This window comes from Aspergillus novofumigatus (assembly GCF_002847465.1).
Source record: "Aspergillus novofumigatus IBT 16806 chromosome Unknown P174scaffold_8, whole genome shotgun sequence".
NCBI classification, from domain to species: Eukaryota; Fungi; Ascomycota; class Eurotiomycetes; order Eurotiales; family Aspergillaceae; genus Aspergillus; species Aspergillus novofumigatus.
In genome coordinates, this window is record NW_020194281.1 from 1156461 (window position 1) to 1183247 (window position 26787).

The window sequence follows — 26787 nt, forward strand, 5'->3', positions numbered from 1 at the left end:
CTGATGCAATGATAGAAGTCTCAACATGGGATATCTCGAGTAACAAAATGCGCTATGCCAAAACATTTTCAAAGCAAAGGAGTAAACAGCACGCCATGGGCGAGTTAAGTCGGACGCGATGCCTTACTGACGCACTGGATCTTCCGTATCATGTCGGGCAGCGAAAGGCCGTGGTTGAGCTTGAATCACGTAATCGACACCATCGTCGGATGTGTAACTAGGAGGTCTAGGAACTGAAGGTTTCCTGTTCGACCTCCTTTGTGTGCCGTTGACGGCTGCGGGTGGAAGTTCATCGTCCTCTACACGCCGCCAATAGAGGAGATCAGGGTTAATTCTCTGAAAACGAGTTAATGGCCAGGACAATGCGAAGGAGATGGGTGAGGCACTCACCACACTACTTCTCCATAGACCATATGCTGGAGGGGGAGTCGTGACCTTTTCTCGTACGGCGCCGTCGACCAAAGCTTCCTCATCTCCCGCAAGCGTGACCTGAATGGGGCGATCTGGTTGAGCATATCCCATTGGGCCTACTCTACTGGGTATCCGATTCCTCGCAACAGTAGACCTTGGGTCCTGCAGGATCTCCATAGCGAAGCGAATCAAAGTATGGCAGAAGATAATGGAGAGAATCAAGATCATGAAGATCAACAGAATATGGATTTCTTGACCGAGGTGTGTCGCAGAGTGTATTGCAAGGTCTAGGCATTGTGTTAGCACCAATTGAGCTGAAAGAGCAAGAGCGAATCGGGAACAATCTTACAGAAAGCGATAATAGCGAGCAGGAAGACTGTGGCTGGGATCAATGTGTATAGCCGCCTCCTTATACTCCTGTCTCTGAGGGTTGGCATGCACGATCTTTTCTGCTGACCAGAGCGAGCAGCTTCTCTGCGTGGCCCCTCAAATTGGGTTTCTCTGGTCGAGCGAGCGTCGGACGACCATTCACCGTTGGAATCCGAACTGTCAGCAGGACGTGGCAGGTTGACTGGAATATGCGACACAGGTGGTGTATCTAGAGAGACAGTGGCATTTAAGCCCGAATCACCCGGCGCTGTAGATTCGCCCGGGGTATGAGGTTCCTGGCGTCCAGCGCCATAATCAGGACCTTGGCTCTCGCTTTGAAGATGTGAGATTGTTGGATTGCTGCCGTTTTGGCCGAATGTTGAATTGAGCGATGAATGTGAAGACTTAGTCTGCTGTGTTGTTGATACTCGAGGCGGTTCCATTTCGTTAAAACCAATCAGGCGGATGAAGCATCGGGGGCGATTGAAAGGTCAAGAACGAAAGAATAACTGATCAATCTTAAATCTCAAGTCCCTTGTTTATGTATACCAAGCTTCTTGAACAAAAAGTTGACTCGGTTTTTGATGGTATGCATCCCCTAACCGACTTCCGCATCCGTTGCGCACCCCGTAAACAGAAGTGAAGCGGACTTGGACTGCGACGAAAACCGCTGAGCTGATCACGCTTTGTATGCAAAACCGGCAATCCGATATCGAAGAGGTTTGTGGGTGAGTATAATGAGCGTATTACCAATGTTATACAACTATAGACAAAAGGAAGGACGTAGCGATTGGGAGCACCCGGAGGGGCAACATAAAGTATGGATCCGGATCTTTCGCTCCAAGCCAAGATTTCAAAAGTCGCAGTACTTAGAGAGACAATTTATTGAGTTGTAAGGATTAACTGAATTGGTATATCTCGAATTGCGAAAAGATTTGAGGAGAAAGAGGAGCACCTGGCCGCTCAGCGGTGTCTGGAAGCTAGTGGATTATAATAACGTATGGACTAAAAACAAAGATGTCAAAGTGAAGTGAGAGAGTAGATGAAAGAAACAGAAGCGCCAACAGGAAGAGTCTCAGGAGAAAAGAAACACAAAAGCACAGAAGCCCAAGGGCCAAGAATCTTGGAAGAGCACATCCAGCCTGGCCCTGCAGATGATCGTTAGAGTAGGCAAAATTGCAGCCATTAATAGTGGAGGGGCCCAGACTAGTCGGACTAGAATATAACAACCCCTGATAGACCCACCTGTCTACGTATGACCGGACCATGACCTTGATCAATGAGTATCATGGATCTATTCTGGGATGGTGATGATAGCAGTTGTCCTTGGATGGTCTAAATGGCGTCTGTCCTCTGGATATTTTCTCAGCCCACTCTCTATATTTCTGAGCATACTGAGACCGAAAAGACCGAGAAACGTGCTAGATATAGGTAGATAGGGGGTGTAGCTTCACCTGTCTCTAAAACACTGGCACGAGGCACCAGATGTTTCAGAACAGCTCTCAAAGCCTCAATAATCTCCAGAACTACTGGCCAATGGTCATTGAGCCACTTATTACCATTAATTATATATAAGCTCAGTAATCATGCAGACGGAAACTACTCCGCAGCTTGTTCTGCTATTGAGTAGATATCCAGCTTTCAAAAGAGTAGAATACACTGCAATCAATAAATGTGTAGTATCCTCAGGGTTGCTTGCGTGAGGCTCTTGCTAACTAGATGCACAAATTGTGTATACATGGCCCAGACTATCAGATTAGATTGATATGCTTTCGACGTTGGCAGACATCATGAGAACAAACATACCAGTTCTTGCTCTCAAAAGCCAGCTATGACCTACGAAGTGTCCTGCCCTTTGATGTCTTACAGCTCCTTGCCAAGCCTTCCAAGCCTTGACTCAACCCGTGTCTGAGAGTATAAAAAGGATGAACGCGAATGGAATATCTTTCTGTAGATTGCGCGACCAATAAGCAGAAGAGCTTGCCATATCGCCGAAGAGAGTAGCACTTCATGCGGTCACGAGAGTAGGATTTCAGGGAAGACGTTCGAAACTTGACACCACCTGGAGTGGATGACATTCGCCTCATGACGCTAAGGAGCAAACCATGCGCGTAGTCCAGCATGCAGGAAACAAAGGATATCTTTTAATTCTAGCAGAGGGTCATTTTTATTTTCCGAGCTCACCAAGCATGAGCGTCCGGTCTGACGATCCAGATACAACTGCGCGACAGGGTTAGCCACTGGAGAAGACATGAAACAGATTCGGTGTGACTCACTTATGGGCTCATTATTTGGCGAGAAGCGCACGTCGTTGACGGTGCCTTTGTGTCCAGGAAGCTTATATAGAAGTTTCCCAGTCCTGAAGTCCCAGACCACAACACTTCGATCGCCGCTACCAGCTGCAATCTTTTCACCCTTTGGATCCCAGCTTGCCCTGATCAGGTTCTTCTCCAGCCCCATCGGGGCACCATCGTATGTTCTGATGTGTCGATTTGTGGGAGCGAAGGGCCGAATATCCCAAGTGCGCACCGTTGAGTCATGAGAGTTGGAAAGCAGGGCCTGGGAGTCCGGCGAAATCTGCAGGGACGTGATGGTGTCCGTATGGCCAGCCATGGAGTACACAACAGACTTCTTTCGCAAGTCCCAGACGTGAATTGTATTATCAATGCCTCCACTGTAGATTTCGTTTCCTGCTTCCGACAGAGCTACTGCGGTGATGGGAAGCTCTGTTTCGAGGTATTCAATAGCATGCTTTTGTCGTGGGTCCCAAATCCCTATGCAACCGTCGTCGCTCGCGCTAACCAGGAGCTCCTGGCCTCGTTTGCTGATGTCAAGACAATTTATGATCTCCTCGTGCCCAACGTGGCGTCGTATTCTCTGCCCAGTTTCCAGGTCCCAGCTCGCTAGTGTCATATCCGCCGATGCGGAGAAAATCGCCCGTGAATCTCGCGACCATTGTAAATCCAGAATCGCCCCTCGATGGCCGGTCAGAACGCCATAATTCTCGCATTGCCCATATGTGTTCCAAAGTACTGTCATTGGTAGAAGAAGCGTCAGTCGTGCTTAGTAGAATGTTGAGCTTCAGTTGCGACTCACATATAGACCGATCCATCGAGCCAGACGCAATGTGCTGTGCTGTGGGGTCAAATCGCACAGTGAAGATCTCGCCAGAATGACCTGCGAATGCGGTATTAATGCAAAATCCAAGCCGTTCTAGCCTTCTGCCTCACCTGTCAGCTCCATAATGGGGGCGTCCAGCCCGCTGGTGCGAGGAATCTGCCATAGTGATCAATAAAAGGGCCCTTCAACGTTGCTGAGCAGCAGTCCAGGGGCCACATACTGCTTGCACAAGAGTTCCATTCTGAGATGAAGATTTCACAACAGCCGTCCCAGCATTGATATCCCCGTCGGACTTCTTTCGTTTGACGACAAGTTGATTTGAGGAGCCAAAGGCTGCTTGTGCTGGTCTTTTCTCTCCCGACATCACTGCAGCAGCACGCGTTGACTGGATATTGTGAGAAACCTAAGCTGATACAGAAAACAACAAGATGGGAACAAGGAAAAAACAGCAGGTCGATCGGCAATTAGAAATGGATATGTTCAAGAACAGTCTACCGTCATTGAGCAGTTTTGTCTTTTGCGCAAGTTCCGACAAGCGCCCTGAGTATATTAGACGCGTTAGCCGCTAACCCGCGGACCCATAGTACAACTCCGCCTGCATGCTCTATTGATCCACCGACTCCAGCGGGGGGTGTAGATTATCCACATTCGACAACTGTCTCACACTGAATCATAGAACCTTCAGACTGTCGAGGAACAGATCATTCTATCGGATCTGAGAACATTTGGATGCAAAGCTAGACATGTCGTCCTCTACGAAGGTGTCCCGGATTGGTGAAGAGTGAGTCTGATTGTTTTGTGTTGTCGCATCTGAATGTTGAGTACCTTGGCTAACCCACCCAACATAGGCTCTGGAAGTCAGTAAGCTGAGCGCCTCTACCTGCCCTGGAAACTCTTATTTGCAGCTTGAGAAATTTGTTGGAGGGAAGTGCATCAACTGATGCTGCCAAATCCTAGGACGAGAGTTGACAAGGTTAATGCGGAGCTGGTTACCTTGACGTATGGAACAATTGTCGCGCAATTATGTCAGGACTACGACAGCAACTATCAAGAGGTCAACAAACAGCTGGACAAGATGGGCTATAATATCGGTATGCGACTGATTGAAGATTTCCTGGCGAAGTCTGGTATGGGCCGATGCGCCAACTTCCGAGAGACGGCAGATATGATCTCGAAGGTATGAGATGGTCATCTCTGCATGAAATTTGCATGAACATAAATAGTGACGTGCTCACTGACGATTTTCGCGGGAATAGGTTGGGTTCAAGATCTTCCTGAATATCACGCCTACAGTCACGAACTGGACGAGCGATAACAATCAATTTTCTCTCATTTTCGACGAAAATCCTCTGGCGGACTTTGTGGAGCTCCCAGACGATGGAAGAGCACAAGATGAACTGTGGTTCTCCAATATTTTGTGCGGTGTTTTAAGAGGCGCACTCGAAATGGTAAGACGCAGCCAGGAGGCGGGCATATGCATGAATGTTAGCTCTTCTAGCAGCTGGATTTCTGACGTCCCTCTTAGGTTCAAATGCAAATCGAGGCCCACTTTGTCAGCGATGTTTTAAGAGGTGATGATACCACGGAGATGCGAGTATCATTGGTCCGATACATTGAGGATGAGATGCCGCCGGATGAGGAATGATTTGAAGTCGAGGATTCGAATGGTGCACTTTTAGACTATCAGGGCGTCTGGTGTTCTGGATTTATGCAATTCGAATCATTTCATGCACATGCAATTACGATTATGGAAGAATAACCATTTGTTCTTCGGGGCTGGTCGAAACTCAGCCGGCGCTTCCCATACGAGGGATATGCCTCACGCTATGGAAATCGCGATTCAAAGCTGAATTCAACTAAACAACATTTCCGTCCCGGCATACTTGACAATGCTTAACCATATAAATCTGTCGCCGGTTTGAGAGAGCACAGATGCAGCCATCTAGCACATCAACCTATTGATGTATGCTGGGGATCATTGGAAGAATGCTACCCGACGCTTTGACTGATATTAGCTACATTGGCAAAAGTCACAATGATGATTCCCCATGTAGAATCACCCTTCCTGGAAGATGCGTATATACTAGTCTAGGGAGACCGCGCTTCGCTTACGACCCTGGCCTGACATTAGGATGACTTCCTTATTTGGAACGACCAGTGCCTTCCTGGCAGCCGTCTCAGACAGCTCTCGTCTAACCACGGTCTTCCTTGTGTTGTTTCCGTTCCCCTCAATCTTCATAGTTTGGACACAATCAGTCTCCCCGTAACAAGCAATAGAAGGTCTCGCTGATGAAAGCTGCGCCCGGTTCGATGGCTATGTATACAGACAGTGGTCGAATATTGGGTATGGATGCCAGTCTCAGTGCCTCTTGGAGCTTTGTTATCGCCTCCTCTTCGGCTTTGGTCTGTGCTTCAACAGCTGCGTGCCTTTCTTCGACTTGATTCTTGGAGGAGTAAGTTTCCAGTTATGTAAAAAGGCGGACGAGGGACTGCAAAGGCAATGTATACTCCGGAGTACAATATGGATTGACGTTGCTAGGGGCTGCACAATGACCTGACAGCCACTGACAAAAACCATTGGTTAAATCATGATATGTTAGAGGTACGATCATGCAAAGAATTCAGGAAAGTTTCAGAACACTGGTGTAGGCCCCCAGATACAACCTTAGCTACCTGAAATAAAACAGTTGATAGGCCTTATTTTTGTATTTCTATTTCTAATTTTAGTTTTAATTTATTTTTTCTCAGTTTTTTACTTTTTGGCTGATAACATCATATTGGTTTCCTTCTAGGAAAGATAACCCCTAACTGGGGCTAGGTTTCTTTCTAGATGATCGCCATTGTCAACCTTAATAGTTAGCTGGACAGCCTGAAATATGAATACAGTCAATACACGGCGGGAAATGGATCCATCCACGGATGCAGATTCTGTGGAGATTCAAAACGAAATGATGAATTACAAATTGGCAAACCACTCTGGGGATATCCACGACTATGCTTGTACTACCACATGAACTGATCCGGCAAAGATATGATGAGGAGCGGTTTCCTGTGGTATGATCATCGTGTCTGGGGAAAAGCACCTGTCATCTGATGACATCTACTATGTAGATACCTCATAGGACATCGTGAAGAGGCAGAGGATTGCCACAAGACAGACATGACATCTCAACGTCCGGAGTAAGTAGTGAAACTTTACAGCTGTACATGTCTAATTCGATATGATAGCCACAAAGTATCCATCTCATAGTCTGCTAGATAGCTCCTCTGCCTAGTGGTACCCTATGTGCTTGCGGGTATTGCTGACAGTTCCTACCTTAGCCACTGGTAACGTATTCTCAATACATCTCTTGTTTCTTCCAGCAGACCTCCGGACTGTTATATGTAGTTGCATGCCAGGATAATAATTTCTCTGCTAATAATGAAGCTTTCACCTGTCTCCTGCTATTCGTCACACTGATTCACCAGCTTATCTTCTAAATCACGGAAAAATCGCTCACTGTTATTTATGCTTCCATTACAATGTAGAACAACTGTTGCATATTCGGAACAATGATTTTGCGGGAATCATCCGTGCGATACATCAAAGATATTCCAACCTGCCACTTCCCTCTCTTTCTTTACCTGGTTCTTCCCTCATCAAATTTATTGATGAGTCTCATTTGAGATTCGATCTCAATGCTCTCAGAAACTTAGATCTCTTTTATTCCTTGTTGTCATCCATCAAGTGCTTATCGCCTTAATTTTGTTTTTTTACCATTCTCGCTTTGTAAAGTATCAACGGAGTCCCGTTTCTTCGCCTCTCTGGGTTGCATGCTCAGAAATACGCGAGAACGCAGCATCTCCCAGCCCTCCCGCCGAGTTCCGCTCAAGTTAATCCGCGCCGAACAAGCGATTTACGCCCAGCCGACGTGCCACTGAAGGGTAAGGGAAAGCCCAGCACCACCTCCAGGAACCGCGCTGGATATCCACGTCCTCCCACCCACCAGATCACCTCAGATCCACCGCTTCACACCTTGTCCTAACCTTCGCCTCTTTTCCCCCTCCTCCTCTCTCTCCAACCGTTTCCTCGTAAGATCGGCCGGACTTGCCGAACCCACTGTCATCTCTTTCTTCCAGAGCTCGTCGAGGTATTTCCGTCTTGAATTCTTTCCTTCCGTTCTCTTTTTCTCCCCAAGTGGTGCCCGTCGGGACATGATTTGACCTACCTCCCCTAAAGCGCCGCACCCGTCCTCTCCATCTTCTTGCGCCTCTCGCCCCTTCGTGTCGCTCATCGAAACCGCGTTTAATCTTATCGCGCACTTTCCCCTCTGGCTGTTCTATTACACTCTCTCCTCGCTTCTGTCCCAACCTTACCCGAGATCAATAGATCCCTTAAGAAATCCTATGTACTGTTTCATACTGGTCTTTTTCCCCGATTGCGCTTGAAAAGCATCGATCCTTACAATATTGTCCCCCATTCGCGTCTGCTCCCGAGACAATCACGCTTGCTTTCCTTGTCCCAGTGGGTAGTCATTGTGGTTCTCAATTTGCACTCGCGTGAGCGCGGTGTCTGACTTGCATCGGTAGATTTGTGGACGTTATCTGGAGTTGGTTCGGGCATATCGACTTTGGTTCTCGATCTTGTATTCGTGCTTGATTTGGAAAAAGGGGATCACCAGAACCTTTGTTTGCTGAGTTCGAAGCGCCGGTCACTTCGCCTTCTCCACCTGTCTTCAGTACCCTATACCCACCAGTCCGCACGCGCGCCTTGTCTTCGATCTGTGGTGAGATATCTCGCCTCGGGACTGTGGATGCGCACTGAAACAGAATCTCACCGACGGCTTTCATAAGGGACCAGCAGCAAGCGAGGGTGGCCAAACTCCTCGCAGTGCCACCATGAATCAGATGAATGTGACGGGGATGAACCCTGGGGCTGGGGGCCCAGTTGGTGGTGTTCCTATGATGAATAACGGTTCCACGGCTCCTCGTAACGATGGAAATGTGAACAACATACCTGAGACGATGATCAACAACCTCAACACCTACATCTACGACTATTTTCTGAAACGTGGCTATCATGAATGTGCAAGGGCTCTCGTGAAAGACGAGTCGATCAAATTGAACACTGAACCCCCACAAAAACAAGTCCGGGTCACCGTCGTGAAGACATGAATGGCGTCGAAGGCGATGCGATGATGACCGATAGCAAGGATGGTGACAAGATCAAGATTCCTGACGATCTTCCTCGACCTAATCTCGCGAGCGAAAGTCAACAATCCTCTTTCCTCTTGGATTGGTTCAGTCTATTCTGGGATTTCTTCTGGGCTCAGCGCAAGAAAGGCAACAGCAACGACGTGAGACAGTATCTTCAACACACTCAGGTAATTCCCCGCTTCTCCTGCTGCTCATGGAATGGGTCTAATTGGTATTTCGGTAGAATATGATGCGACTAAGAGAGCAGCAACACAACCAATTGTTACGGCAACAACCGGTGATGCCCGGACAGATGGGTCCGCTCAATATGCGCCGCAACGGCATGGTCCCTGCAAACCTTCAGAAGACCGTATTGCAGAATAACACCGGTGGCCTGTACGTATTCTCTTCAGAGCCCAGCTGTCTTGCGCGAGAATTCTGTACTGATTGAAGATATAAACAGTTCGCAGCAGCAAATCGCACAGCTTCAGAAAAACCAGCAGATGCACATGATGCAGCAGATGCAAAGAGAGCATTCTGACATGGACATGAACGGACACCGCCCGCAATCTCCCTCCTCTGCGGAAAATGCGCCTTCACCCTCGAAGCGGCCACGCCTCGAGAACGGTCCTATGAACGGACAACAGTTGGCGCCCAATGGACGGGGTCAAGGACAAGGCATGCCGGGTCAGCCGAACTCGCAAGCGCTATTGATGCAAAACGGACTCAACCCACGGGCGATGAATCCGGCCCAGTTTGCGGGTTTCCAGCAACCAGGGCCTGCTGCTCAGCAAAAATCCATCCAGGTATATGCTCAGAACTTAGCCCTTCATCACTCACGCTCAGCACTGAATAACCAGGGCATTCCGAATGGCTTAATGAACCCCGGTGTCATGCCGAACCAGACCGATCTGGTGCCTATGCCAGACGGCCAGGGTATGTATCCGATGAACGGCGACTACTACGGCGCGAATGGTCAGATGGCCCAGGTACGGGCTGGGATGCAGACACCTGGCGGTCAGCACGGTAACCATGCTCTCCAGGACTATCAAATGCAGTTGATGCTGCTTGAACAGCAGAATAAGCGGCGTCTGATGATGGCTCGTCAAGAGCAGGACAGCATGTCCCGTGCTGATGGCCAGCCTCCAATGCCTGGGCAGCAAGGCTTGCCTCCAGGCACTTCTCCCCAAGGCAGCAGGGCGGGCACGTCACCGAACCCCAACGATCAGATGAAACGAGGTACGCCGAAGATGCCTCAGACTGGTCTCCCAGGCTCCCCAAGCGCGGCAGACGCCATGGGTCAGAACCGTGGATCGCCAGCTGCCATGAATTTCAACGGCGGCCAGATGCCTCCTGACATGGCTGGCGGCCAGTTCTTCATGAAGGGCATGCCGGATGCCATGGGCGGTCCGAACGGTATGCGTCCACCGAGCTCTAATCCGGCTTTCAGCGGACCTCAAATGGGCCAACCCATTCCGGCTGGAGCAGTCAACCGGGTTCCGAGTGGCAATTGGCAGCAGCAACAGGGCCAGCCCATGGCACCACAACAATCTCCGGCCCAGCAACATCAAACCACTGGGACGCCTCAGACCCAGAACTCAATGCCTCCTCCGCAGGCTCCGCCAGCTGGTGCCAACACTGGTCGGACATCTCCTCAAACCCAGAATGCTGCTCCTCCGACACCTCAGCAGACGAGTAAACCGGCACCGAAGAAGAAAGAGCCCAAGGACACTGCGCGGAAGGTATGTTTTTACATCCCAATCTTTAGTAAATCTACTTTGTTTGTTTTACCTTATTGAACTCGATTCTAGCGGACCACGAAGAAGCAACCCGCTGCCGCTGCCGCCGCCGCGAACACGGCTGCTACACCCTCCTCCGAAGCCGAACATCCTCCAACCACACCTACTCCGTCGACGCCGATCACCCCTCAGCATCCTAGCTCCTTTAACAAGGCTGGGCCGAATCCGACGACGAGTGCTCCTCAGCAGCCAACATCGGCGCCAGCACCTCAGCCTATTGTGCAACAACCGCCCCCGGATCAGACCCAGCAGTCTTTCAATGACCTCAGCATCCCTGATGTATGATATTCCTCAATTCCTTCGTGCAGTTCCCGTTGAGCGATGGTTACTAATACAGATAACAGGCGTCTGCGTTCAATCTTGATTTCAGCGCTCTAGAGAATCCCGATATCCTTGAGAACTTCGACTTCGACACCTTCCTCAACACCGATGCGGATACTGCTGGATTCGGATTTGACCCCAACATCTCCTATCCAACTGATGGTGTTGAGACCGGCGCCGGAGATGGCTTATAAATGAGTCCGTCGGTTCTTCAGTTTTGAAACTCCATTATACCCTTGCTCTGTACATTTCATAAACTTTCCAAACTTGTGCCCAACTTGTGCTATTCGGTTGCTCTGTTATCCTTCTCCTTTACTCATTTCCTTTGTTACTGTCTGTTGACATGATTGGATACTTGCTGAGAGACTGGCGTTGGTCGTATTCTTCCATGCATATCCCTTCCTTTTTTTGCAGTTTATCAAGACGCCTTCCACTGTCTTTGATGGCATCTGACTCACCTGGGTATCTGTGACTATGAGCCTCTACATTCTTCTCTTTTCCTTCTCCCACTTTACTTTCTATTCCGTTATTTAATATTTTATTCTCGTGAGTTTCCGAATGGGCACCAAGTTATAACTAAACATAAATCCCTCTTTGTCCCTTCAGAATCTCTTAGATTCTCTCCTCAAAATGTGCCTTTGTTCTATTCCCTTTACTGTTCTCTTATCCTGCTTATCTTGAGCTTCTTTCTTTGGTTGTCTCCTGTTTTGGCTCCAGTCAGTGGCTCCTGTACGTTGCGGCGTTAAGTGATGAGACCCTAGTCAAGAGAGGTTTCTCTCCGGAAATGGCTTATGAATTGAGGAAGTTGCAGACCTTCAAACATCTATTCTCCTAGTTCAGTTTCTCTGTCTTTACACTGATCCTGGAAGGTTTTTAGGAAGCATCGCATGACGTAGTCTCCCGGTAGTATTTCCCCTTTCATTAGCTGACAATTTAGGGAAAAAGCTGCGTCCTTCTGGCTGGTGTTATCCACTTCCTAGCAGTTCTGAAATAGCTGTTGCGGCAGCACTATCGTCCACTTGCTTTTCATTACTCTAGTTTGAACCAGGACTTTGCCAGCCCCTTCTAGGCTAGCCACAGTAAAGAGTATGTCCAGACTAAATATTTCTTCAAGTAGTAAGAGCATTGGACAGGTATGGAGGTAGGGCTTGCGGCAGATGACCTTGACAAACCATTTTACCGTAGTAGGTCCCATACAATCCTGACAGCCTACTATCTTTTGTTCAATTCAACAGTGGTATGAATTATGCTTGCGAAGATAGGATGGAGGTAGATGCTTCATTCCTACCCTTCAATTCTCTACCGTTGGTCTAAGAACATCAACTTCGTTTGTCCTCGATGCACGCTCCTGTACTCATACATTTGAATCCCCTCCGCGATGGAGATAGTCCTCTTAGCGGCTAATGCCCCCCAGTTTCTAATCCTATCAATCTCTTTTGCAGCCTCGTCTTCCAAGCGAGTATCTTCCCTCACCATCTCAATGAGATATCTAGCCACTTTTTGGGCACAGCCTTCTTTCGCTTCGGACATGCTACCTTTGGACTCTCCGATCGGACTTGCACGACGCAGGAAGGGATCATTGCTGAAATACGCAGAGGCCTTGTAATCGCCTTCCTTCATATGGCCGTTGTTTCTCTCAATCCGGATCTCTGGGACTTCAAGAGAGAGAAGTTGACATATTCCTATTTCCGAAAAAGTCAGTGTGAGGACAAGCAGCAGTAGGAGGAGAAGGGAGAAGTGGAGTGAAACAGCAATGACGATGAGACCTTACTCTGAAGCTTTCCTGTGTGTGTCTCCCAGCCTCTCTCCAATTCTGACTCGAGTTCCCGATAACTGACGCTCCATCTCTTTTCTACATTTTGCTCGTGCTGTTCAATTGGTGCCAACCTAGAATTGCCGGCTAAGGGTAAAAGGTTGGCGTTGACGCCCTCGGAGCTGTCTTTGACCACTCGCTTTTTGGCTTGGCCTTTGCTAGCATGATCCTCACCAAGCCTTTTGCGGGGACCCTTCGAACTATCGTTTCCGTTGCTTATACCCGCTTGGAATGTTTCTCTGGGGACCACAACCAACAGGCCCTCGTCGAAATTTCGTAGCGCGGCCGCGCCGCTGATGCCATCCGGCGGGAGTTGACCAAGCGTCAAAAGCGCATACAGGGTCATTTGAGCAGCAGAATTCTTTGAGTTCCACTCCTGAGCGTAATGCTTGAGCGCTCCAAAGCGTGAAAAGTTGGCTACTTGAGCCTCATGGCGACATCCTTGCTTGTGACTGTACTTGGTATACGTTGGTTCCGGCAAACCATTCTGAATGCAGTAGTCTGTCAAACCAGACCATTAGCTATCATCACAACGTGAGGATGTGTAAGATACCTTTCAAGATGTCGGTCCAACTCCAACCCGTCGTTAGAGGGCAATCCATCGGCTCTGGCGGCACCGTCCAGGAAGAGTAGGGGCGCTGCAGCTTCTCAAGGGCCTTACGCGCCATAGCACTTTTGGCTTGGAGAGGGGTATGGAATGAATAGTCCGATTCAAAGGTTAGCCCGTACAAAGTCAACTTGCCTTTCCAAAAGCCACGTTTTTTGCTGGAGTCACACTGAAACTTCGGGAGTAGAAGAGCCTGTATTGCCAGTACGCTGAAGTAGTAGAGGACTTTATCGCTGCTAAGGGTGGAAATATCGAGAGAGCCCAGGGGCAGGCAATTTCCCGGGTCCTGCAGGGAATTTTCGTCAGTTCGATACATTACTGATATTCTGACGCGATAGAGGTGAAAAGGGTATACTGGAGGATTCCTTGCCCTAGTCGAGTGAAATAGACTTACCTTCTGAGATTCGAGTACCACGTACGCCCGCGATGTACGAGCTGCAACTGGCACAAGACTCATCACCCCCGACATTTCAGTCCGGTCAGGGGCGATGGCACCGGACGCAAGTAGTCCTAGGGAATTGACCTGCTCTTGTTCTCCCCGTACCACAACAGCAGAAGCCCCAGGCGCTCCTTCTGCGACGATACGAGGAGCATCTTCACTGGCATGTAACTCCATCTTGCAAGCAGGACTAGTTGGATTAGTCTTCCCAGAGACGTCAGGAGCATGATCCTCGGAAGGTGAAGTATTCAAAAGTCCAGCTGAACCTGAGGCCCACTGAGAAAACCCTCCACAAGCCTTAGGGGGACGGAAAGTGAAACCAATCTGATGACTAGGTCCAGATTGATCGCTGTCTTGGCGAGGCGTACTGGAAGGAAACGAGGTGAGGCCAAAGGCGAGACGACTGCTCTTCTCAGTGGAATCCATGCCGGATAATGATGTATTGGGATGAGAAAAGAGAAAGAGTGAGCTGTGAGGTGTGAGGAGAAGGACAGAGATAAACACAAGATGAGAGGTGCAAGAAGGTGGGTGAGTAAACAAACAGAAGGAGTGAATAGGTGAATACACAGAAGGCCCCTGCAACTAATGTAGCGGCAGCAGAGGCATACAGGTGATCTCTGCCATCTCACCTTGGGTTCCTGCTGTTCTCACACTCCTACCTTATGAGCTAATGCACTGTATCTAGCGTGAGCAGAACAGCTCATGATGGCCCTATAGGGAATTTGATGATGCAAACTCAGAAGGGAACAGGGCGATGAGCTGATTCAGACCCGAATCAATCTTTGTCTGGATTGTTCTACGAGCGCCTGGATCTTCGCTAGGCAATTGTTCAGTGTACAGTCCTTTGCTTTACAGACCATAAGTAACATGGTAATTGTATCTGCTATGGAACGTTTTGATGAAAGCTGAGCTGACCAATTGAACATACTAAACTCCTTCCTCGGATGGAAGTCCATCGATAATCAACTCTCTTTGACACCAGTCAAACTTATCGTCAATAATAATATAGTTAGAAGCATATATAACAATCAATGAGTGTGGATGCTTCGGAAAGCATGAGACCGAAGACGTAGCAGACAAAGCAACCCAAGCGACTCTCTACACCACCCGTCAGCTGCTATTGATACTTGTGAGAATCGTCCGAGTTAGTCAATCTCGACTGTATCGGCAGCGGTGTCGATAATCTGAAGTTTGGCATCCAGAAAGTCACCAGAGCCTGCGTGTTGATCATGATCTTCAACTACGGTGACATGATCTTCGACCACGGGCAAGTTCTTGGATGGACTGAGGAGCACCGTCTCCTTTTCAGCGATGAGACTCACGCCTCCACGAGCAGAACTCGTGGTAGAACGGCGTCGTCTGGACTCGATGGGTGTCTCGAAATTTCCACTTGTGCGCACGGTGAGCTTGGTAGGTGTACGGTCGACTTTGTCATTGTCCCGGCGTGGTGTCTCGCTAGAGGCCTCATTCTCTTTGTTATCCGAAGAGATTCCCTCCTTCTTACTCCTGATCTGTGTAGTTGGACTAACGTGCAGTTTGCAAGTTGCTGTAGCTTCCAGCAATGCCTCGGCAGGGAGATTGGATTTGGCGCTGGAACCAGATACGCTTCTAGATCCTGGCTGTGAAAGCTCCTTCAGAATCGACGGGCGCCTTGCTGCCTTGACACAAGACAATGAACGCTCTTCGGCAGCAGCAGAAAGCTTAGAAGCAACAGGAGGTAATGCTGATGACGTATTCTTGGGTGTTTGAGAAGTGCAGACGAGAGGCTTTGGGGACTGACTCCCTCGAAAAGTTGAGAATACGTTTCCTCATCAATAGGAGCAACAATGCTTGGTTGCTTGCTATGCTCGTAGCTTATACCGGTCATGCTGGATATAGCGCGGCTGCTGGATGAACTGGAAATATAATCAGGCATACACACGTCCTCCCAAGACGGTCTTGCCCCTCGATGGCGTGCAGCGGGGTCAAGGATGTGTGGATCGATGAAAGGGTCCGCCATGAGAGGTTCTTGAGTAGGTTGATACGTCCACGTTGTTTCCCTGTTGCTATTTTGCCACTGAGGCGGGGGAGGTGGTGGATAATTCCTATACGGCCAAGCTGTATACGACGCTGGGTTACTGACTCGGTTGCTGTTGGCTACCACGCTTCGATTCTCATGTCGAGTTGGCGAGTGGGCATGTAGGTCCTCTTCTTGCTTTGCGCCGCTCATAACGCTTCCAGCATTGTATTTGAAGACACGCTGCCCACGGGACCACATGCCAGAATTAGGCCAGGCAATGTTGGAGCACTCCAGGACTTCTGCTCTGGGATCAGCTGAGACCACTGGGTTCGAGGGAAGAGAGATCATTCAGAAAGAACTTACGCAGAGGCGCATGCTGGAAGGAAAACGCAATTATATCCTTGACTCTCTCGAACGGAGGATTGCGATTTGGCCGAGCGAATCCTTCAGCTATAACCACTCTGATTCTGCCATGCAAGTCTCCAGCTTCCCAGTGTCTTTGTTCCAGAATATCTTGGTGGAAAGCCGGGAAACGAAGGTAGTCCTGATCTCCGTTCTTATCAACATCTTCAAAGCCTGTCAGAGTACTCTCAACAGAGGATGAGGAAGGGATTCCTACGAGAACTCAACTCTGGATAGAAAGGACAGGCAATTAGTTATCTTGCAATGTGTATAGGGGATGAGAAGCCCAAGTTACCGATAATGTGCGGCCAGTTAGTTCTCTGCCCGAACACACTTCCTCTATCACGCGTTATAGATCAATTTAGCACATTTCTTGAGCTCAGATGGGTTGTATCAAATGAATGGGCTTACGAAACACATAACCCATCAATGAAAATCCGGATCTCGAAGAGCAAGGCATCATCTGGTTGCATCAAACTCTCCATTAGAAGGCTGGGACGAGGTTTGTCCCAGCTATGAACAGACACTCGGAACGGGGTATTCTGAGGCAAACTCGGGATGAAAGTGGTGAGGACTGGCAGTTGGACTAAACTAGCTCGCGGCATGAAGTAAGAGCCTGGATTGACGATGGCAGCACTGTTGATATACGGTGTCTCCACTGTAGTGGCATGAGTGAGAGCTGTCGTACTTGCTGGCTGAATTGGCACCGACCTTCCTCTTGGGTAACGAAACATTGTGTCCTGAACTCCTGAATCGGCACCTTGGAGCTCTCAGGGAAGAGCAGCACATCCCAGTTCTCGTATCGCATCCTGAACCTACGCGGTTTCGAGTCTCGGGAAGAATGAGAGCTGACTCATGAAGCTGGGTTTTGTAGAGAATACTGAAGTAAATGAAAGCACATGCACGTGCAGACCAAGGACGAAACGAGAAGCCCTGAGTAGCTGACCTCGAAGACGATAGTCAATGGAGGAAGACGTGAAGGTGAAGACAAAATCAGGCGATATTTAGGTACCAATGGGTGCTCCTGCTCTAATAAGCAAGTTGGGAATGGGATTTCCTATCTCGGAAGGAGGGCGTGACAAGAGATCAGCCGACGACACTCTGGGCCGAGACAATTGCGCACTATATCTTGCGATGAGAAATGGTATAGGAGAAAGCCGGGTACTGTGTGATAAGGCAGAGTGAGAGGGATAGAGTGACGATAAGCGTATTGAAGGCTATCTATTTCGCTATTCGGACTTATGAGGAGGCAGCGGCACATAAACTCAGCGAGCTAGTCAATAAAGGGGGAATCATCCGTGAAGGGCAGACAAACGGTAGGAGAGTAAACGCCAGACGTGGATGGATATCGAAGCAACAGAAGACCTCTCCAAGAGTTGCAAAGAACCAGAAAAGTTACGAACGCTTGCATATACTCGGAACGCCCAGAGACTGCTCGCAGTCGCAACAGACCGCCGTAAACCTTTTAACAATGATGCAATTGAGCCACCGAGCGAACTTCATAGGCACGCGAAGATTGACAGACGATGAATCCTCCGTAAGGCCTACAATGCTATGATGGTGAACTGATGAGAATCCGCCTCTCCTCTCTCACAAAGCCTGTGTGGAAAGCATCCAGTTTCATGGTCAAAATAGACCTCTCGCGCACAAAAGAAAGAGTCGAATGAGTGGGAAAATTGATCTTCCATGAAACCTAAATCGAAGAAACAGGAGGGCAAACAAGGGTGTTGTACAGGCCATCTGTCTAGCAAAAAGCATGACGTAGAATCCTCATAGCGGAATACGATTGGACTTGATTGCTTCATGAGAAAGACATGAGAGATGAACTTTTCGCAAGAATGCCTGCCCGAAGAGTATAGGAGACATGAGGAAAGACGAAAAAAGGCAAGGGTGAAAGCGCATAAACAATTTGAATTGCTGTTACATGAGCAACGTAACCTAGGGGCCGAATATGACGAGAATAGAAGGGGACATTGGGGCGTGGGTGAACAACAAGAGAAACGTCAAGAAAGGGGTAATGGCATGATGAAGAACATTGAGATAGGTTTAAATAGAAAGAGCTCAATCTTGCGGTGAATAAAGCGCTCATACGAGATCAAACGAGTAGCACAGGAGAGAATGCCCATCAAGAGCTATAAAGGGGAGCCTTCGCAGTAATAAATAGCAAACGTGTTATGACACAAAAGACCCATCGTTGGAATGACGCAAAACTCCTGCAGGTGCTTCAGAATAACGAACGCTTTTTACTGTACAAGTCTTCGTTAATCAAACTGAGCTTCATCAGATGACCGAGGGGCTTCAGAAGTATTATTGAGACTACCAACCTTCATAGGCGCGAAACCACCGTACTGGTGCGCTGGGGCATGCCCATAGAGGGGTACATCGGAGGCGGGGGAGGAGCAGGGCGGTAAGGGCTGCCAGCGGGGCCGGAGTTGTTTTGAGAGCGACCCCAGCTGAGACGCACACGGGAGTTACCGATGGGGTATCCCTGCATCTGATTGATGGCCATCTCCGCGGCGTGGCGCTGAACGAACTGAACGAAGCCGCAACCCTTTCCAGGAGGGATCTTGACGTAAGTGATCTCGCCGAATCCCTGGAAGAAAGAGCGGAGCTCATCCTCGGTGACATAACCAGAGAGTCCACCGACGAAAACAGTTGTGTTGTTAGGGTCAGTGAACTGGTTCATAGGCTGAGGAGCACCGTAAAATCCCATGGGAGGAGCGCCCATTGGGGGGTACATGCCAGCGGGACCAGGCATGCCCATGGCTCCGGGAACAACACCAGGACCCTTGTTCTTGGGAGTGGCGGTGGAGATGCGCATGGGACGGTTGCCGCAGTAGACACCCTGCATCTCGGTCAAAGCACGCTGCTGGTCGTTCTCGTCGGAGAAGCGAACGAAACCATAGCCACGAGACATGCCGCTGATGGGGTCGGTCATGATCTTCGCGGACTTGCAGGACGGGAATCGGTTTTGGAACAGGGAAACAAGGACGTATTCGTTGACTTCAGGGCCGAGATCACCAACAAAGATGGAGTACTCGGGACCACGGTCGTCACGGCTGCACAAGTCAATCTCCGGTAAACCCAGATTCACATTGTACATTACTCACCTTCTATCAGCAAGACCGCCGCCAGTGGCCCAGTTCAGCTTGAACACGCGGTTGGTGTTGGGCATGGGGTCCCGTTGAGAGAGAGGGCCTTGGCAGCAGCGGCAGGGGAAGCGAAGTCGACGAAGCAATATCCGGCATTGCTCCTACTACCAACATTAGGATCGCCTTCAAAAGAGTAAGAAGTTTCCTATAAACTCACCCAGAAAACTTGTCACGGATCATCTTGACATTGACCTGCTCGCCCATCTGGAACCACAGATTGCGGATGAAGTTCTCGTCGATCCAAGGCTCAAGCTCGCCCATCCTGAATGGCCGTCAGCGAAAAAGAACGCGTCTTTCCGAAAATGCGCATGAGCGCGATGATCAAGGCCAAGCGTACCAAAGAGTGGTCTTTCCCTCACCGCCCTGCTGAGCCACAGGAGCAGCTGAGGGCTCGCCGGGGCAGGGCCTTGGAAAGAGCCAGTGGTAGGGTCAGCCTGGCCGGTCATGGTGGTATCCGCAGTTGCCGGAGCGCCTGGGGCAGCAGCAGCAGCGTCGGCTGACGGGTGCTGGTTTTGGAAAGAGTCAAAGTTTTGGAAAGACATGTTGACTAAACTCCGACGGTCGTAAAGATAGGAATCACGTTAATGTTATCTGGACACATAGTAATTAGTATTAGCGAAAAACGCGTAAATAGCTTCCATCGAATGTGATGAAGGTGCGACGGCGCGAAAGCGGCAGAAAGGTCGCGTCGGCGAGGTTACGTACCTCGAAACTGACGTTCAAAGCACGAAATCTTTCTATCCCGAAAACGGCTCGTTCAAGCGAAAATTCGTTGGGAGTCGTTAAGGAGAGAACAGCGTACGCTCGTTTATACTCGAAAGAAAACTAATTGGCTCCCTGTCACGAATACACAAGTGGTGGTTAGTAAAATGAGGATTTAGAAGCCAAGATAGAATTGAGGCAATGATGGATAATGGTTCAGAAATCACAACAGGAGTGCGATTGGACCAAGAATCTGACGAGCGCCTTCAAAGTGAGGCTGGAGATCGCAGAATTTGAGAAACGAGCGCTGAGTGACTGAAGTTGAGGTATAGCGTGAGGCAGATACCAACGACCGATTCCCAAAAAAGCATGTCATTCAATGTTGAGGCACGAATCCCTGTTATTCGACTCAACTAGCGCTCTTCACTGATTCACTAATTGCCAAGATGAAAATTGCAGCGACTGAAGCTCCAAAAGTGACGGAAAAGTCGGAATGCTGATTTGCTAAGCGAAGCGACCGAAAGAGAACCGATCGAGTATTGTGAAGCGTGAAGCGTGAAGTAGCGTGTCTCCGCCAGGTTGCAGCCGCTTTCGTCAACGTTGGTTCAAGTGCACTCCGGTTGCGACCGTCCCCGCCAGTCCAGACAGAGGGATTCCCATCGGACCAAAAGCCATAACAATGTATTGTATATTTCACAAAGTCGAAGACACGACCGAAAGACGTTATGAGCTGGTCCGACTGTCCGACATGTATCGGAATCCTCTCTGTCAAGGCGAGAAAGCAATCGGTTTTGCGCAGGTGATGGGCAGCGCCAATGGACACTCTTAGACGAACCTCACGACTCCCGCGCAGTATTCAAGAATGACGGCAAAGGAATTGAGCCGTGAAAGAATGTAGACCCCAGAGCAGAAAGCCTGAGCTTCCAAGGTGCACCACCGCTTCTGAACAGTAGGGATGGTATACGGGAGGGAAGAGGGCCGATAGGGACCGTGCGGGGCGACGTAATGCGCAAAGAAAACTCAATATGGCTTACCAGGTATATCAAATAGAAGCGCCTTTAAACTTGACTTCTTTTCGCAGAGGCAAAAAAGAAAATAAGATATGCGATCGATTGGCGTGGCGCGAAGGCGAGACTACTCGTTAACGACGAGACGAGAGACACCAAGGACGACGAAGACCGGCGAAGTGGAGAAGTAAAAGTGAAGAAAAAAAGTGAAAAAGGCACAAGAAGAGGTAACAGAACTATCCGAAAACCGACTCCGTCTTTTCCGACAAGAACAAGAAACAGGAGAAGGAAGGAGAGGGATTACGAAGAAAAGAGAAGAGGAGGGGTAGAAGAGTCAGATATTCTTCTTCAGACGATGAAGGAGGGGAGAAGAGGGAAAAGAAGAGGGAAAAAATGGGAAGAATTCCTGGAGATAATAATTACAACCAACCAACCAACCAACCTAACGCAGGCAGGTAGGGCAGACCCGAAGAGTAGAAGCAAAGAATAGCTTACTTAGACGAACGAACAAACAAAAACAAGATTCAAAGAATAATAATTAGGTATAGTTAGTAAGGTAATACCTTATTAATACCCTACCTTACAGGTTTGAACACCAGAACGGGCTGTCTGGAGGAAATTGGAAAGAGATGAGGGGCGCATCATCTCTCAGTACCAATAATGCCAGGTGTGGGACAGCATTTTGCCGAATTTTTCTTCCTCTCTTTCTTTCAAAACTTGACAGAACTAGAAAATAATTATAAAAAAAAAAAAAAAAAAAAAATCATCCTAAATTACGATGCTATTTTCCTAGTAGTAGCTTTGCAACCTAGACCTCCTCGTCTTTGTCTTTGTTAACCACTCAACGCCTACCGTAGATAGACAGGGTTCGTGGCTCAGGCGTTCAGGCTTTCAAGCGTAATAATGTAGATACCTGCCCAGGATAGTCCTAGCCTCCTACAGTCCTACCTCTAGGGCCCTGCCGCCCTAGGCTGTAAGCCTGTAGGTATCTAGCAGTAGCAGGTACCTAGTCTAGCGCACTTTGCAGATCTGGATTTCATGGTGGGATCGCGGCCTTACCGGGATTTACCACAACACTTACATATGATGTAAAGCGCATACCGAAATCAGGTACCTCACTTAGACCACCTACACCTGTCTCCTCATCTAGCGATGCTCTGATCTTGATGCCTAATCCTCTTCTAGTATGATCCTTTGGGATACGAGGACATAACCAAATCACAACGGACAGTTCTGGTGATGGTTCATTCCACAATATCTCTGATCAACCCTCGGCCAGTAATCTTTGGGACAGGTGAGCTGCTAAAACATCCGTTAGGTACATTAGTAGTATTAAGATCACCGATATAGTCTGGAGAGGGCCAGCTTGAGGAGTATTATTTACTCTTCTGATTGAGTTCTCAAGCTCAAGGCTTACGGAACTCAAGACGTCTTACCGGCTTGGAGTAGTTCATCCAGGCTGTCGATGAAGTTCAAGCGACGATGATGAATATCATCTACAGTTGAGACATCCGTCCTTACCTTACTTTCATTTCCAGTTGTAACCAGATCTGTACGGTAATATTACAAGCTGGTCAGGATTGAGGGTAATATTAATAATGCTGCTGCACAGAATCTGCAAGGATCTGAACCGATGCACATGCAGTCTGGGGCTAAGGAACCCCAAAGGGCCTTTTTCATCATGTTCTTGCGCTCTGACTCGTCGAGGTCCCATCCGCGTCCATGGACCTTATCGTCATAAGCGTTGGTTTTTATGGCTCCGCCTCTGTCTCGGTCATTCAAACTGGTTGCGAACTCGAGAAAATTTTGCAGATCGGTTAGATACCGTTCGCAGCCACCACCAGTCATGGCTTGGGATTAAATTTCCTTGACTCCGCCTACAGTGTAGAAGCGGAAAGGTGCCCTGGACTCAGCTTGGAAGCGTACCAATCAGTGTCAAAGATCCTTATGCTCCTGTACAAGCCAGTCACGGCTGAAGTTGAACATCTTTAGGCTCTAAGACCTCGAGGACAAGGAATGTGGCCACTTACTAAACTCTTTCGGCCATGAGTTTCGGGACAGTGCCGATGCCCAAAGAGAGAGTGATGAGGTCTTTGAAGTCTGGAAGGCTGAAAAAGGACCCACATTTATGCCCCAGAGCCATGGTCAATGGTTTCATGATTATGTGTACAGCACCGGGGCTTTCTGTCAATACATATATTAAGAAGCAAGGTAAATCCATTGATCACTATTGTTCCTCCTACGAGGCGGAGGCATAGTAGAGTCTAAGCCGGCCTTCAGCAGGCAGCGCCCTGTCCACGAGGCCTGACAGTAGATATCTTTGAGATACTTACTGTACACTCTCTTAAGTCCATGCTTACATGGAAAAAGAAAGGAAAGGAAGCCAGCTGAACTCCACCGACAACCAATATCCATAAAATAACTAGACTTTGGTATGATTGTCTTATTGGCTGGACACTACAGGCTGACGTTCCTTAGTTAAGCTACTTTGAACAGTAAAATTTCGGTATGCGTTCTGGTTTCCTTGTATGGCCTAGCCTTCTGAACACTGTAAGGTACGTGTCCAGCCAGACTGCCCATCACAGGCAGAGATTGCCGTTCTTTGGATTCAACAAACTTCAGCCTCGTGAGTTTCCAGTACAAGGATTCATAATCCTGCATCTCTGTATTCCGCAATTGATATTTGTGGTATCAATCCTAAGCCGTGTCGTGTCATAACTCGGTTCTTTGACATTCGAGAAGTCTTCTCCATTCTTACTGCGTTGCACGCGTACGCGACGCGATCAACCTGTCAATTTAGGACTTTGAAACATACGCGATGGCCTCATGGACATTTGCTTGAGCACCAAGCATGATAATAACTCATGTAGCAGTAGCACTTAAAGCATGAGTAAGGGACATCACACAAGCACAGCGTTCGGCTTCGAATTCCGTTCATATTGTGTTGGATGCACATTGACATCCCTGCTTTTAGGATTGTCGTCCTTGCATACTGACCGACCACTACTGAACTGAGAGCATGCCTCCGTCCGGAAGGTTGAGATTGATGTTCGGAGGATGGCCATACCCTAGCTTATTCTTTCATTCTCCATGGAGAAATGGAGTGTAGAGTTGCCTTTCAACTTGAACATCCTTTTCCAATGCCACAATCTGCGTCAAGTAACTTGTACTAGGTCTGTAGATGGTGGGTGGGATACCAATCTCGTACCCCAGGATGCAAGGCCCCTTGCAGATATTTCGACCCTCAACTCATGCAAATGCCCACCTGGTCTTGGATGCGTCTGCCCGTAACCTAGATATGTGTTCCATCCATACCAAACTACCTAAGTACTCATGGAACATTACTAAGGTGTCCATGGATGTATTGTCATAGTTTAGCTGCCTCAGGTTTGCTTCTTGGACAGCCTGCCAACTGATCACAACTTCCAAGGATTCTGTTTACAATATATACACGTCTGCATACTATCGACTCAGACTCGTGCGAGCTCATCGTGCTCCTCAGGGCCATCTTTCATCAGACAGACCATCCCTCCAAAGCACATTTATAATGTAATAATCGAACCATGGAACGGATACTACTATTGCTGCCCAACGAGCCGACACTTAATCAGCCATGACACCACCCAACTAAGATACCAGAAAGATAGAGTATACTGATGGGATGTGAAATATCAACCTCAAGTATTCCTTCCTGAGGGACAGTAGATATACTCTCATAACATTTAGAATGCTTCGAGACGGTTTATAGAAGTGCGTTGTGCTCTTTCTCAACCAACCATACTGAAACGCTCAAATCTCGCTGTGTTCACAAAGTGGGGATTGTCTTGTCCACTCTCCTAGAAGAGTCTTTTCGTTGCTGACACGGCTGGCTCAATCAAGTGTTTGGTACGTGTTTTCCTCGAATCATGGGAGAACAGCGGTAGCGACGGAGCTAAGACACGGAAGAAAGAGGACCGCGCCGGCTAGAGTCGATTGCGAGCGTTGTTTAGCGTAGCTTATCAGATTCAAACTGAGACCATTGCCAAAAACGAACTGTATACTATCCAACCAAGAGCTCACAGCGCCAGAAGACCCCAGACAGAGTCTACTAAATTTGAATTCTGTGTAGAAAAGAGAGTGCAATTCACCTACGGTTCTTTCGACTCACCAGCTGCAAAATTACTGTCGCAGAACTCGCCCGCTTTCCCCAATTCATCCCCGAGCAGATCAATCGTCCTCTCGTAGACCTTGGCAGTTTCCATCTCCCATCTCCCAATGCTTTCGTATTCTTCCGTACCATAAACGCCATCCTCATCCTCATCTTCATCATCACTCGAGTTCTCGTCGTCGTCCTCCCCCCCTGCTTTGGACTTGTCATTCTCCTTGGCTTCCACAACAGCAACCCGACATGTCTCTGCAATACTCTTAATCCGCACCTTCTCCGTCATAGAGATGAGGTTCGGGTTATTCTCAAACCCAGACAGCGGAGCCCCGGACTCAACATCTTCCCCAAGCAGCAGAGAAGCAAAGACCGAGTCCAACTTCCTCAACAGGCGGAAAGTCGGCTTGGGCATGAACGGAAAGTCCGGGAGATACGAGTTGACCAACACCGCCAGAGATATCATGTACGGTATTTGCAGCGATGCTGAGAAATCGTCAGTAAGACCTCGTTTTAGTCGATCATTTCGGCAAAAACATACGTGTTCCGCTAACCCAGAGAACATCAATGAGCCCTTCGATATCCTTCGCTACTTCCTGGAAGCTCTCGTAGCCTCTTTCCGGGTCCTGCTGTGACTGGTCGTCGTATGTGCTGCTGAACTTCTTGGCGTGCCGCCGACTGATTTTCAAGAGTTGTGTGTCAATATGATTGATGACGGTCGTCTCTTTCATCGACCCTGCCTTGAGTGGATGTGACCTTGGCTTTGGGAGCACCGGAGTTGCTGTTGAGCTTGACATAGATGACGGTGCAGGTGATGGAATAGATGGCTGCATGAAGCCCCCGGCCCCAGGGCCATCGGTTGCGGTTGATGCCATTGATGGTGATGTGATGGAGACAATAGGAGGCTATAATAACACTCCAAGACTCGCCGATAGTTTATATTGGATGCTGTAAATCTGAACGATGGTAGGCTCAAGGTGTACGCTTCAATATATATCCTTGTTCCTTGGGACTGATATTTCGTTCAACCACGACGTATGAGTCAACCAGAAATACGATACGCCACTCTCATTATCTTCGTTCAATTGGATAGTCCGTAGCTCCTAAGCGACAGTATGTAACTGGCGACAATGCTTCAGACGTCTTGATCGGTCATATGATGTTGGGTTGAAGATGTCATTGCCAAGCCTTTATGGTCAACTGGTCTGTGCGCACTCCCATGTGGCTGGCTTACCATGTACCTCTGTCTACATGGATGAGAACGACGACAGGGACCAAGCTGCTTGCTATCGAAACAAGAGTGGATAGTATCTATATTAAGGCTCGTATATGA

The 26787-nt window shown here is 48.7% G+C and overlaps 10 protein-coding genes across 10 annotated transcripts; 2 read left to right on the forward strand and 8 right to left on the reverse strand.

Annotated features, from left to right (window-relative positions):
- Positions 1–28: 28 nt before the first annotated feature.
- On the reverse strand, positions 29–1370 carry P174DRAFT_293702 (uncharacterized protein). Its single transcript, XM_024821601.1, has 2 exons — positions 761–1370; positions 29–698 (listed from the first exon to the last, which is right to left on the reverse strand). Exons 1-2 carry the CDS (start codon positions 1221–1223, stop codon positions 124–126), a joined length of 1038 nt encoding a protein of 345 aa, XP_024678888.1. The 5' UTR covers positions 1224–1370; the 3' UTR covers positions 29–123.
- A 1577-nt stretch (positions 1371–2947) lies between these two features.
- On the reverse strand, positions 2948–4264 carry P174DRAFT_463741 (WD40 repeat domain-containing protein; the record flags this gene model as incomplete). The annotated part of the gene is made up of 5 exons (XM_024830313.1): positions 2948–3000; positions 3057–3812; positions 3877–3957; positions 4011–4056; positions 4121–4264. The coding sequence occupies 5 exons, from the start codon at positions 4262–4264 to the stop codon at positions 2948–2950; spliced, it is 1080 nt and encodes a 359-aa protein (XP_024678889.1).
- A 340-nt stretch (positions 4265–4604) lies between these two features.
- Positions 4605–6009, forward strand: P174DRAFT_445222 (TRAPP complex core subunit BET3). The gene is made up of 4 exons (XM_024828279.1): positions 4605–4681; positions 4749–5077; positions 5157–5348; positions 5426–6009. Exons 2-4 carry the CDS (start codon positions 4841–4843, stop codon positions 5543–5545), a joined length of 549 nt encoding a protein of 182 aa, XP_024678890.1. The 5' UTR covers positions 4605–4681; positions 4749–4840; the 3' UTR covers positions 5546–6009.
- A 2769-nt stretch (positions 6010–8778) lies between these two features.
- Positions 8779–11389, forward strand: somA (putative cAMP-dependent protein kinase pathway protein (Som1); the record flags this gene model as incomplete). The annotated part of the gene is made up of 6 exons (XM_024830314.1): positions 8779–8990; positions 9029–9263; positions 9320–9471; positions 9539–10817; positions 10887–11153; positions 11219–11389. The coding sequence occupies 6 exons, from the start codon at positions 8779–8781 to the stop codon at positions 11387–11389; spliced, it is 2316 nt and encodes a 771-aa protein (XP_024678891.1).
- A 1105-nt stretch (positions 11390–12494) lies between these two features.
- On the reverse strand, positions 12495–14480 carry P174DRAFT_496961 (uncharacterized protein; the record flags this gene model as incomplete). Its single annotated transcript, XM_024830892.1, has 4 exons — positions 12495–12877; positions 12967–13509; positions 13562–13901; positions 14010–14480. The coding sequence occupies 4 exons, from the start codon at positions 14478–14480 to the stop codon at positions 12495–12497; spliced, it is 1737 nt and encodes a 578-aa protein (XP_024678892.1).
- Positions 14481–15199: 719 nt separating this feature from the next.
- Positions 15200–17263, reverse strand: P174DRAFT_515425 (uncharacterized protein; the record flags this gene model as incomplete). The annotated part of the gene is made up of 5 exons (XM_024832183.1): positions 15200–15833; positions 15857–16367; positions 16417–16520; positions 16867–17134; positions 17167–17263. 5 exons carry the CDS (start codon positions 17261–17263, stop codon positions 15200–15202), a joined length of 1614 nt encoding a protein of 537 aa, XP_024678893.1.
- An 857-nt stretch (positions 17264–18120) lies between these two features.
- P174DRAFT_293856 (uncharacterized protein) lies at positions 18121–18662 on the reverse strand. The gene has a single exon (XM_024821603.1). It carries the CDS (start codon positions 18542–18544, stop codon positions 18257–18259), a length of 288 nt encoding a protein of 95 aa, XP_024678894.1. The 5' UTR covers positions 18545–18662; the 3' UTR covers positions 18121–18256.
- On the reverse strand, positions 18536–20149 carry P174DRAFT_515426 (RNA-binding domain-containing protein; the record flags this gene model as incomplete). Its single annotated transcript, XM_024832184.1, has 6 exons — positions 18536–18701; positions 18780–19514; positions 19566–19603; positions 19687–19708; positions 19765–19869; positions 19983–20149. The coding sequence occupies 5 exons, from the start codon at positions 20147–20149 to the stop codon at positions 18782–18784; spliced, it is 1065 nt and encodes a 354-aa protein (XP_024678895.1). The 3' UTR covers positions 18536–18701; positions 18780–18781.
- Positions 20150–21896: 1747 nt separating this feature from the next.
- On the reverse strand, positions 21897–23164 carry P174DRAFT_434690 (uncharacterized protein; the record flags this gene model as incomplete). The annotated part of the gene is made up of 5 exons (XM_024825889.1): positions 21897–22042; positions 22265–22295; positions 22398–22549; positions 22753–22866; positions 22978–23164. 5 exons carry the CDS (start codon positions 23162–23164, stop codon positions 21897–21899), a joined length of 630 nt encoding a protein of 209 aa, XP_024678896.1.
- Positions 23165–25006: 1842 nt separating this feature from the next.
- On the reverse strand, positions 25007–26598 carry P174DRAFT_395802 (general transcription factor IIH subunit TFB6 family). The gene is made up of 2 exons (XM_024823704.1): positions 25996–26598; positions 25007–25940 (listed from the first exon to the last, which is right to left on the reverse strand). The coding sequence occupies exons 1-2, from the start codon at positions 26327–26329 to the stop codon at positions 25444–25446; spliced, it is 831 nt and encodes a 276-aa protein (XP_024678897.1). The 5' UTR covers positions 26330–26598; the 3' UTR covers positions 25007–25443.
- Positions 26599–26787: the final 189 nt, after the last annotated feature.